The 12,615-nt window shown below is 38.9% G+C and overlaps 1 protein-coding gene across 4 annotated transcripts in view; it reads right to left on the reverse strand.

Moving 5' to 3' along the window:
- Positions 1-12,615, reverse strand: part of UTP4 (UTP4 small subunit processome component) — a 30,239-nt gene that overhangs the window by 17,289 nt on the left and 335 nt on the right. For 2 of the 4 annotated variants that reach the window (XM_019756779.2, XM_019756789.2), the window contains exons 2-6: positions 11,515-11,675; positions 9,230-9,421; positions 7,918-8,002; positions 6,783-6,872; positions 3,923-4,134 (exon numbers count right to left, since the gene is read on the reverse strand). In XM_019756779.2, coding sequence (XP_019612338.1) covers positions 3,923-4,134; positions 6,783-6,872; positions 7,918-8,002; positions 9,230-9,421; positions 11,515-11,673 — 738 coding nt within the window. In that variant the 5' untranslated portion in view covers positions 11,674-11,675. Of the gene's footprint in view, positions 1-3,922; positions 4,135-6,782; positions 6,873-7,917; positions 8,003-9,229; positions 9,422-11,514; positions 11,676-12,478; positions 12,593-12,615 lie in introns of those variants that run through there. The other 2 variants (XM_074314661.1, XM_019756799.2) reach the window with 2 other exon arrangements.

Raw genomic sequence — 12,615 nt, forward strand, 5'->3', positions numbered from 1 at the left:
AGGCAAAAGTGGAGACACAGAGCAGCTTAAGAACTCACACACTCTCCCCTCTGACTTCCAACTGAACAGTTCCTTTAGTTTACAAAAAAAAAGTGGCAGTTTGCTCAAAGTCCCACCTATATAAAGGGATTGGGAAGGCAGGTGTCCCTCAGTCCCAATCTTTTCCTGAGGTAGAATCAAAAAAGAACGGAAAAAGAAAGAATGGCTCTCTCAGGGCCCAGCAGGAATGAAGCAAGGGAAAAGCAGACGTGGAAGGGGGTTTGTGTATGGCCTGATTTAATCAAAGAGTGACTGCTTCACACAGGAAAAAAATCTCAGGACTGCCGAGTAAATGAAAGCAAATGTTCCCTCTAACGCCCTGCAGGAATCAGCATTCACCTACTTGATGAAGGTGAAAGACATCTAAGATTAAAGGACAGGGTGTTTACTGCTATTCACATTTTAGTCAATGAAAATCCAATAAAAAGAAATCTAAAAATAACCAGCCGTTCTGGAAAGAGAGTATAGTGGAGAAAAGCCTTGAAATTAGGATCAGTTTCAAGAGTGATGTGAAAATGATAATGCCAATACCACTCACTGTGCCAGACCATGTACTTAGTGCTTTACAAGCACTACCCATTTAATCTTTCCCCAAACTGAGGTATGTATCACTAGCATCCTTGTTTTCACAAAGGAAGAAGTAACTTACCCGAGGAAGGTATCTAGTTATTAAGTGGTACAGCTGGGATTTAAAATCTGCCCAACTGCAGAGTTTGCGATACGCATTTTTGAGGGCTGGAATTTGAACAATTGCATTTTTCAATTTTGAATAAGTACAATTCATTGATTCTCAGACACATTTTTCCACATTTTCACAGTTCTGAAATCAGGATACCGTATCTTGTATATTTCAACCTGTGCGTGTGGAACATCTTCAGATAAAGAGCAAACATTAAAACTTCAGAAACGTCATCAGAAGCAAAAAAGAAAAGCTCCATCGTGGAGCATCATCACCAACACTACGGATGGCTGGGCGGCACATGTGGCCAACATGAACCCTCATGACTGAGTCTAAAAGTGATTCAGAACTCAACTCTGAATGGGAAGAAGGTTTAGGACTACTCGAATCATTTTTATTTCACTTAGTTTCTTTTTCACATATATACACAAGAGTGATACAACAAAAATTTATATTTAAGTGTCAAGGAACTCTTCAATAAACATAAAACGTATATTTAAAAAAGCATTGTGTCAGTTTATACCGGCCTTGTAGGAGGTGTGACCAAACAATATAGTGAATGTTTAAATAAATAAAAATGTATTACAGTAAAAGATACATTGCCATTAATCCCCCTCAAAATACTCCCCCTCGTTTTGAACACTTATCCCACCATTCTTGCCACTTTCTGAAGCAGTTCTGGAAGTCCTCTTTCATGAGTGTCTTTAGTTGCGCTGTCGTGGCTGCTTCAATGTCCTGAATCATTTTGACTTTGGGGAAGAGCCAGAAGTTGCATGGGGCCAAATCCGGTGAATAAGGTGGAGGACACACCGTAATGCTTGTTTTTGACAGAAATTGCCAATTACCAAAAGCGATGTGTGACACGGAGCATTGTCATGATGGAGGATGATTTACGGCATACTTTAATTCTCTCAACCGTAGCTCATACCCGACTGACTGCACCGAACAAGTTAAAACTTGTCACACTGTTATTAAGCCGCTTCCCATATTGAAGATCTCTGCCTTTCCCTTGGATGGCACTTGGCAGCAGCATTCACCTTACTTCATCACAAAGGAAAGGCTCTGTGTTACACATTGCTTCTGGTACAGCAATTTCTGTCAAATAACATTACGGTGTGTCCTCAGCCACCTTATTTACCAGATCTGGCACAGTGTGACTTCTGGCTCTTCCCCAAAGTCAAAATGACCATGAAAGGTAAACGTTTTGAATTGATTCAGGACATTGAGGCAGCCACGACAGCACAACTGAAGACACTCACAAACAAGGACTTTCAGAACTGCTTCAGAAAGTGGCAAGAACATTTGTGACAACATGGATGGATCTTGAGAGTATAATGCTAAGTGAAATAAGTCAGACAGAAAAAGCAGAGAACCATATGATTTCACTAATATGTGGTATATAAACCAAAAACAACAAAAGAACAAGACAAACAAATGAGAAACAAAAACTCATAGACACAGACAAAGGTTTAGTGGTTACCAGAGGGTAAGGAGGTGGGGGATGGGAGATGAGGGTAAGGGGGATCAAATATATGGTGATGGAAGGAGAACTGACTCTGGGCGGTGAACCCACAGTGGGATTTATAGATGATGTAACACAGAATTGTACACCTGAAATCTACGTAACTTTACTAACAATTGTCACCCCAATAAATTTTAAAAAAAAAGAAAAAGAAAAAAAGAAAGTGGCTAGAACTGTGGAATAAGTGTGTTTGAAATGAGGGGGAGTACTTTAAAGAGGATTCATGGCAATGTGTCTTTTACTGTAATAATTTTTTTTTAATTTAAACATTCATCATATTTTTTATCACATCTCTTATAACCCTACAATATTAATAGTTCATATTATATGCTTATAACATAAAATACAAATTTTTCTTTTTAAAAAAGCACTGGAACATAGTTTAATTGGCAGTGTTTCTTCTTTCCCACAACAAAATTATGGCATGTTCTACAATCCTTTATATCTAAGATTCACTGCAATGTGGTAATAGAGGCACATGGTAGAAGGAAGATCAAACAGTATAAAAGGTATACAATACAAATTAAGCCAGCCTCCCACCCGACCCCTACAACTTCTGTCTCCAGAAATTATCATCATTTGCATTTAAAGAATTTTTTGAGATATTCTTTCTATATATATATACTAGCAAAATTGCATACACATAAAACATCTAATGTATAAATATCTAATTTAGGATATCTAATATATAAATCTGTCCCTTCTCTTAATACATCATTATGTACTATGTTATACACTATAATACTGCTGTTTTCCCCTGTAACAATATATCCTGTAAATTGTTCCACAGCAATAAACATACCTCCTTGGTGTTTAAAATGGGTGGAAAACATTTGAGTAAGTACACTTAAAATGATACTGAATTTAATAATTAAGTCTAATAATTACAACCATTTTGGATCAAGACTCTATCTTAAAAGGAGAATTTCTCCCACTCATTTCAACTTATACTTCTACTATAGTTTACATGTGACATCTAAATGTTTTACAGGGCTTTAATGCACATCAAATTGTTCTCATGGGATAGGAACATTTCACAGGCAAGAAAAGCCAAGTATAAGCAATCCCTACACTAAGAAACTAGATTTTCACACTTGAGAAAGCAAATAATTCTCCAACTAAGAATATCAAGAATAAAGGACCTTGTCAACAAACTTCAAAGTCACTTCCATACCTCACTGCTAAAATACCCAAAGGATTCTGATTAAGAATCCTGGTTACCAAAAGGGAAGAGACACACTTGTTCAACACAAGCCTGCTTAAGTTTTATTCAAATAGAAGAAAATTAACATTTTTCAAAATCACTATAACATTATCGTCTAATTTCCCAAGATAGGAAGCAGGAGAACAGTTGTACGAAGAGAGGAAATAGTGCTTCTCAAGATTCTTCTAGGACACTTGTGCCCTGTCTCTAATCAGACTCGATTAACTAGCGGTAACTGGGAGTATATGAAGAAAACCATTCTGCTAACTAACCTTTTAGAGAATATTCCCTAACTCGTTGAAGAGTAAGAGAGTTGAGGAGAATGACGTAGCTTTTCAGATGCACTGTCCTAAACTCATCTGCCTTCAGCACAACACTGAGGATTAGGGGACAGTGCTTGTGGAGCATCTCTGCCACGGCCTTCTCTAACTGCCCTGCAGATCGTACAGGAACTGCTCCAAACAGGGACCATACTCACATCAGAGACAGCAATGGACTGCACGTCAGCATTTGCGATGAGGTGGTTCTTCACAAGTGTCCCGGTAGCTGAGTCCCAGAACTGCACCTTCCCAGCAGAATCCACACTTATGACAGTGCCATCAGACAGGAAGGCCACACCCCAGATGATACACTTTCGCTTAGACACATTCATATACTGCCTATCCACGAGCATCTTATGAATAGCACTCCCTGAAAAATAAAAGCCCACATTTGAATGTTACTTATTTCTCCTTCAGTTTTCAAAAAATGCCTGTGGTAGGCATGTGTTAAGTTATCTGCCTGAGCACACACCAGAGAGCCAGTAAAGAATAGTTATGGTGACCAGTCTCAGAACACCAAAATGGTTGCCTAAGATGAGAGAGGGAGGGGCAGTGTAAGGGACAAATTTTTTTGAGGGAGGTGAAATGGAAGAGAAACATTTGAGACTTCACTTAAAACTAGCCAACTAACCACAACCATTATACTCTGCTCTTACCAAAACCCCATGGGAAAGGGAGAAACAGTGTCCAAATTTGGGAACTAGAAAGAACACAAGGAGTGGTAACTCATTTAGCGGAGCTCTGAAACTAAGTTCCAAATCAGCAGTAGGAAAAGCCAAGAAGCCACCTGATTTATACCATGGAACCCTCAGAAAATTCAGAACTGGTGACTACAGATATTTTGGAAACAGAGGTGAAAGTGGGGTGAAAAGGAGGGATTGACTGAAAGTAAGTTTAAGAAACTTTTAGATTCCTCAGATACCCACCCCTAACTAAGAAGCCGGCAACTCCCCAAAGCCCCACCTCAACAGCAGACTGGAAACCGGTTCTTTGAAGAGGAACATCAGGCATAACTAAGGGTGGGAATACTATATGGAAAACAGATTACGTGAAGATTTACTAACTGAATGTCGAGAACGCCACTTTTCTTCTTAGACTGATGATGTCCAGGCTGATTATCACCAGGCAGAATAAAAAAAAAATTCTGGGGACTGTGACCAGCACAAAAGAAAAGATCTAAAGTACCTGGCTTCAGAGCCTAACACCCCAAACAGTTCAGCCAGATAGGTCTTCAGTGGAGACCATGGGCAGTAGGCTCCACTCAGGAGAGCAATTAGCCTTAGGGAAAGCCTTAATAAGAAAGGCAGGGCCAAGACTAAAAGAACATAAATAAACGACAAGGAGGAAACAACCAGGGTGAAGAACACTTGACAAATGTTATCATGAACAGCCTTAGAAAGAGAAGTTTTAGTATATAATGGAACAAAAAGGGAATGTTGTAAAAAAGGCTATTCAGGAAACAAAAAAGAACTCTGGACATGAAAGAAATGAAAAACTCAATAACCGGGTTAGAAGATAAAGATGATAAACTCTCCAAGGAAGTAGAGAAAAATGTCAGAGACAAAAAGAGGGGATAAAGGGCTGCCTGGTGGCTCAAGCGGTTAGAGCTCCATGCTCCAAACTCCGAAGGCTGCGGGTTCAATTCCCACATGGGCCAGTGGGCTCTCAACCACAAGGGTGCCAGTTCAATTCCTCAAGTCCCACAAGGGATGGTGGGCTCTGCCCCCTGCAACTAAAATTGAACACAGCACCTTGAGCTGAGCTGCCTCCCCAATGTCTCCGTTGGTTGGAGCGCATCCTCTCAACCACAAGGTTGCCGGTTCGACTCCCACAAGGGATGGTGGGCTGCGCCCCCTGCAACTAGCAACAGCAACTGGACCTGGAGCTGAGCTGCGCCCTCCACAACTAAGACTGAAAGGACAGCAACTTGACTTGGAAAAAAATCCTGGAAGTACACACTGTTCCCCAATAAAGTCCTATACCCCTTCCCCAATAAAAAAGAAAGGGGGGGGGCGGGAAGAGATAAGAAAATTAGAAGAGCCAACATTGAAATAATAAAATTCCAGAAAGAGAAAATGGAAGTCAGTCTATAAAATAATTATTAGAATTTCCCCCAGAACTGAAAAACACAGGTTTCTGGAACCTATCAAGGGTCCAATAAAAGTGATGTTAACAGATTGATACACCACAAAACATAATTATTAAATTTCAGAATAGTAAGGATAAAGAGAAGTTCCTAAAAACTCCCAGAGGGAGGGAGGGGAGAGACACCAACCCATACAAAGGATCTACTCTCAGAATAGCATCAGATTTCATAATACTAGAGGCTAAAAGACAGTGAAGCCATGGCTTCAAAATTCTAAGGGAAAATAGTTTCCAACCTAGAATCCTTTCTCAAGAACCCTTTCTCAGGATTCACCCAACAAAGGAATAAACCAGGAAACAGGGGATTCGACCTCAGAGAAAAGCAAAGGAGTTCCCTGGAATGACTGAATAATCAGAGATCAGGATCTCAAAGCTGTGCAGCCGGCCCAGAAACTGGCTATACTGGAGCAGGTCAGAAGGCTCCAGCAGAGAATCATTCAAGATAAAAGTGATAGAAATAAAATCAGATGTGTCTGAACCCAATTTATACAACTGGAAGAATTAAAGGATGAATTAGTGAGACAGATATACATATGTGTGTGTGTAGAATGTGTATAGTATGTGTGTGTGTGTGTGTATCATATGTATACTTATAATATACACATATGTGTATAAACACATATATAGAGAGAAACAGTATTAAAAAAAAGCATACAAGAAAGGAAAGGTAATTTACTACGTGAGTAGTATGATAAAAATGCTACATCCCATGAAATAACAAAGATTCCTCCCAAAGCAGCAGCAGTAATCCAAGAAAGGACTGAAAGTCACGTGAATATCTCAGGTTAGTGAGAGGTTAGGTCCCAAAGGTCACTGAAAGCATGACATGGATTTGAGCTTTTAGAAATCCAGGAATGTGAGAAAAACAGTCACCTGATTTAACATCGAACACACTAATGTAGTCTATGGAGCCAGCTGCAATGTGGGTGCCAGAGGGATGCCAGCTGAGACTCAGGATGCGACCTTGGGAGTTGAACAACAAAAAAGTGACATACACATAAATATACAGCAAAGGGTAACTGAGTTCTCCTTCCACAATTATCTATAGGGCTAGTGTTCTACAGTCTTAACTCTCACTACTGCACACTTGTGAAGAACTGTTTTATAACAGATGAGGAACAACTTTGACCTGGGATCCATAATGAAGTATTTGATACTAACTTTAGTAATATGTAAATGGTTGATGGGAGTGTAAATAAGCACAACCTTCTGAGGGTGATCTGGTATAATAGTAACCTAACAAAATGTAAATGTGCACATTTGGCTCAATAATTGCACAGGGAGTTAATATAAGAGAAACACTTGCATGAGTGCCCCAAAATATGTAAGATATGAAAATACATAAGAATGTTAACTGCAGCACTGTTTGTAGCAGTGAAAAAAAAAAAAAAATCCATCATTAGGATTTTGGCTAAATTACAGAAATCATAAAATGCAACACCATGCACACTAGCATGACTGACATAAAAAGATGTCTGTGATACAACAAGTGAAAAAACAAGATAAAAAATAAGTGCAAGCACTCCCTTGTATTTGTTTAGAAGATTAATTCCAAAATGTTGTCTACTAGTGGAATGAGATACTTATTTTCTCTTTCATACTTGGCTAAACGTATGAAATTTTTAACAAGCATTATATCACCTTTGTAACTGAAAAACAACACCCCAAAGATATTAAAAATAAAATTCTAGTTTTGAGACTTCATGCTCACTTGTTAAAATATCACAACGATAAGTGAGAACAAATTGACTTACACAGAAACACAAGTTTTCCTATTTTTGTATTTCTAGTTTTCTATATTACTAATTAACCAGGCAATCACAACTATGCTACACAATAAAAAAAGCCTAAGCTAGGGATGGCTTCCAGCACATACTCTGCACTCAGATAAAGTTAGCATGTAGGTAAAATATTACCTGGACCCATGGGAAAATATCCCATCCCCAATGATACAAAAACATAACTTTTTATTAAGGCTATTCACTAACCCACCAAAAATGATGCTTACTTTTCTGCCTATCGAAATTTCTTTCAAACTGGATTTTGTCTGGGATGATTTGAAATAGTTTCACAGATCCATCTTCACAGCCAACCTATTAGGGGAAAAGAGGTAGAAAATAGGAGATAAGCACTTTGTATTTTTTAGCTAAATATATATATATATATATATATATATATATATATATATATATATGTATGTATATATATTATATATATACGTATATGTATTTAAAAATATATACATTTCTTCCCTAAAGCAATCACTTGCCCTGAAAGAGAAAAATAGTGGGTGAGAGAGAAAAAGTACTGGTACCAAGAAACTGACAGTGTATTCTTGGCAGCCTTCATGCCCTAAGCAGAAAGCAGGCTAATTCCTGCACAGGATATAGACTAGAAGTAGGATTTCACAGAGCATCTCTGCTAGAGACCTGTGGCCTAAATAAAAGACCTATTAACTACATAACCTACATGGAAACTTGTCAAGGTATTGTACAAATTAGTGCAACTCAAGAAAATCATAGATTTATCACAGAAAATTAAATCTATGAAAACACCATTCTGATGTTAATGGTGTGTGTGGGGGGGGAGTAGTCTTCTCAGTTTGTGCTCAATTTTTGAGAAACACTGTGGTGAAATAAGTTCCACAGGTTAACTGGTGGAAGGATCTCTCAGAACTTTCAATATACATTAGTGTGTTGTGACTCTACAAAAGAATTTAAGGTACTGTATTCTGAAATGAAATTTATAATAAAACACAAAGCACAACAAAACAAAAAATCTACATCTCCCAATTCCAAAGAGAACAATGTTTGGAAAATGCTCAACCGAACAACGCTCTCATTTCATAAATGAATAACTGAGGTCCAAAGTGAAAGGATGCAAAAGGACAAGGGACTTTTAATCCTCAATATCTATCACAATCTTATATTGGGGTTGCCGGAATCCAGCTCTCATTGGAGTTGTTATATGCCATTATAGAATTTTTTTTGTTATAGGGGAATATCGGGGAACAGTGTGTTTTTCCAGGGTCCATCAGCTCCAACTCAAGTTGTTGTCCTTCAATCTAATTGTGGATGGCACAGCTCAGCACCAAGTACAGTCGCCGTTTTCAAGCTTGGTTGCAGGGGGCACAGCCCACCATCCCATGCAGAAATTGAACTGGAAACCTTGTTGTTAAGAGCTCACACTCGAACCAACTGAGCCATCAGGCCACCCCGCCGTTACATAATTTTAATCTACCTTCCTATGAACACAAGGAAGAAAGTTTAAGTGGGCACAAGAGAAATCTTGGTTTAAATTACCAATAGATGCATACTGACCAAAAGTTGAGAGCCACTGGGGCTTGCAGCCATGCTCCAAATGGGTCCTCCAAAGGCATCCATAGCATACTTAATGTTTAATGCCTGCAAATCATATTCAATAATCTCTCCATTGAGTCCGGCACTAAATAGTCGCTGTCCTTTTGCCCAACACAGAGCTTCCGTAGCTCGAGACTCATGACCTGGGAAAAACTACAGAAAGACCATAACTTCTCAATCCATCACGAATTTACCAGCTATCAGCTAGTGGTCACAGACAACATGGTAAAAATTAAAATACTTCCCAAGAAATAACTAGTGGGGGGTTTTGTGCTATCAGAAGATCATGTCTATCGACATTTTCATTTTTTCAGTTTTACATTTTAGTTATTTACACAGTTAGTTTTGTTTCTTTTACTAGACTTGTTCTGCAAAATCTTTCAGTAGAATAGTTTGTATCCAATTGCATTTGATGTATCTAATTTAAAAAATAAACAACGTAACTATCGTGATTGGGTGATGGTTTCAAAGGTGTATACCTTTGTCAAAAGTTATCAATGTGTGTACTTTAAATACATGTTGCTTATTGTGTGTCAATTTCACCTGTAAAAAGCTGTTTGAAAAATGAAAGATAAACTAATGCAGCTCACTCCGGCTTTTTATTCAAATTTCAGATTTCCAAGTGCTCTCTTAGCACTCAAGTTTCATACCTATTAAGGCATTTCATTCTTTTGTCTGCTTGACACAAAAGAGAGTAAACAGGTGTAATTCTTCCTATTTGAACTTAAAAAGGCCAAACTAGTACTTGTGGGTTAAGTGGCTTGCCCAAAGTCAATGACACGAAGAGAATGTAGGTCTTACTACTCCTAGTCCCTATTTTTTTCACTCCCACAGATATAATTTTTTCTTGCTCTGAGAGTGATTAAGCAATCTTAAATAACAGGGAATATGGAGAAAGCAGACTAGGTTGAATTAATCAATTGTTGAAAAAACAGATGAGAGAAGAAAATAAGAGACACTACTAGGTAAGGAATAGCTGACTTATTCATTCAATAAATATTAACTCAGCAGTGGCTTTGTACTAGTAGACACTTGCTAAAAGCTAGGGATATGGTCGTGAACATCACTGACATGGTCCCTGTTTACGTAAAATTTGAAGTTCAGTGGAGAAAAAGTACATTAAACAAATGTACAAACTATCATAGTCACAGCTGTCATAAATGACAGAAAAACACAGGATGCAACAAGCATGTATCTTAGCATGTTTTTCATACTACAGAATGTGACTTAGTTGTGGTAGCCAATAATTTTTAAACTGCTATTAGTTCTTCAGGGGTCAACTCCATAAGTCATCCCTTTCCAAGATTCCTAAACCCATCTCATCAGAATAAGGCATCTCTCCACTAAGATTCTATGCTTGTGCTTAGCTTTATATAAAAATTACCAGTGTTTGGAAACTGTATACTCATCTTTTCCCCAATGGACTCTGAGCTCCTTGAAGGTAGGGCCTCTAATATTCATCTTTATGCCTAATACTTGCCACTCACTCATTCAGAAATATTTACAAAGTGCCTGCATACCAAGTACTAGGCTGCTGGGCACAGAATTCATTCATTAATCCATCTATCCATTTACGTTACAGTGCCCAGGGCATATAAAGCACTCAATACATGTGAATTGAATTAAATGTTGCACATGAAATCAGTAGTCAGTGCCTTTGAAAAAAAATGCTGTTGTAACAGCCCTCTGCATACATCCAAATGGTATTTTGTCTAATTTAAAATCTTCTTTATTCCCAAACATAGGCACGTAAGTCTACATTCTCTCAGACAGGTGAACTTAGGAATCTATCTTCCTGCTATCACATCACCAAAAAGTTTAACATAAAAATGTTTCGATTTTTCTGAACTGACAGTGACATTGGTACTGACACCCCCAACAGGAAATGCCACCTTACCAATGTTGCAATGGTGTGAAAACTGATACAAACCAATGGTCTTGACAATTTTCCTTCTTGTGCCCAAAGAATCCAGCAAACCTCCGTTTCCAAATGACAGTGAACCACCACAATTCCCAGGTAGGACCTTTCTAACCAGCAGTACACAGATCAAAACTCTGAGCTTCTTCTCATCAGTCAGACAAGAAATCGCATGCTACAGAAGTAGTTCAAAACAACTCCAGAGAGGGTAGGGAGAGTCACTTTTTATGATCCCTTTGACTATAGAAGACGTACAAGTTTTTGTAGAACTGAACTTAAGAAGAAAATTAACATCAGAAACACCAAATCAGACTCCCAAATGACTTACTTTCTCCTGAAAGTAGTTTGCTGACAAGTTATAAATTTCCACAGTGCCATCTGTTCTTGAAACTGCCAATCTGTTTGACTGGTTATTGTAAGCCACACAGCGGATCCCTGATGGAACATAATTAAAGAAACGAACTCGATGGACGTTAAATTCACCCATTCCTAGGGGAGGAAAAGAGAGTCATTGTTAAAAGTTAACTGCAGTATGTTGTATGTATTGTCCCTTATTATCACTGTTCTGGATGGACTGTATCTTGTTTAGGTTCATTTCTAAGTATGTAACAAATGATATTTTCATACCACACACAAGACTCTATCAACCTCCACAAGCTCAAGATTCTTCTGCAAAAAATTTGAAAGATCAACACATAGACTATCACCTAGACTTCTAACAATCCTGACAACTGCCTGAAGGAAGTTGTCTGGGAAAGAGGGGTGACAATCTAAAACTTGATCTTCAGCAATAAACTGAACATAACCTCATTTTCTAATGGGAGTGAGCACTTGAACGATGGGAGACATGGAGTTGACCAGTTGTACTCCAGGCAGAACTAAGGTCCTCCTTTCTATTTTGTGTATGAGGTTTCTTGGAGGGTGAAAAGGAGGTTAAACATCACGACCACTTTAAAGAGGCAAGAAACGCTGACAGCCTAAATGAGTCTCTCCAAATAAGGTCTGCAGAACTCCTGAATCAAAATCACCTCGAAAAATGGTTTTTAAAAATCCAAGAGTCCAGGTCCTACTCCATAGCTTCAAAATTACAATCTCCTGGGGGCGGGAATCTACATTTTAGCAAGCACCTCTCCCTAACTCTACTGCAGGCAAAGTTTGCAAACCACAGACTCAAACTATGGTAGTGTCGCTGGGCTGAGAGGGCAGGCAGAACCCTGAGCTCCTCACGGAGGACACGGTCTGGTATCTGTCAACTACCCCTTCTACCCCATCCCCGCCGCCAACAAACGCACTCGGCAACGGTAGGGGCCGGGTCTGGTTCGCTCCTCACTCGTCCCCCTTCAAGGTTAGGAAGAAGCTGTGGGCAGAATTAGGTGTTTTCGGCCCGGCCCGGCTAAGAGGGCGTCTGAAGCACGCACAAGGTCTCCGC

The sequence above is a fragment of the Rhinolophus sinicus genome, linkage group LG11 (assembly GCF_036562045.2).
Source record: "Rhinolophus sinicus isolate RSC01 linkage group LG11, ASM3656204v1, whole genome shotgun sequence".
Classification (NCBI taxonomy): Eukaryota; Metazoa; Chordata; class Mammalia; order Chiroptera; family Rhinolophidae; genus Rhinolophus; species Rhinolophus sinicus.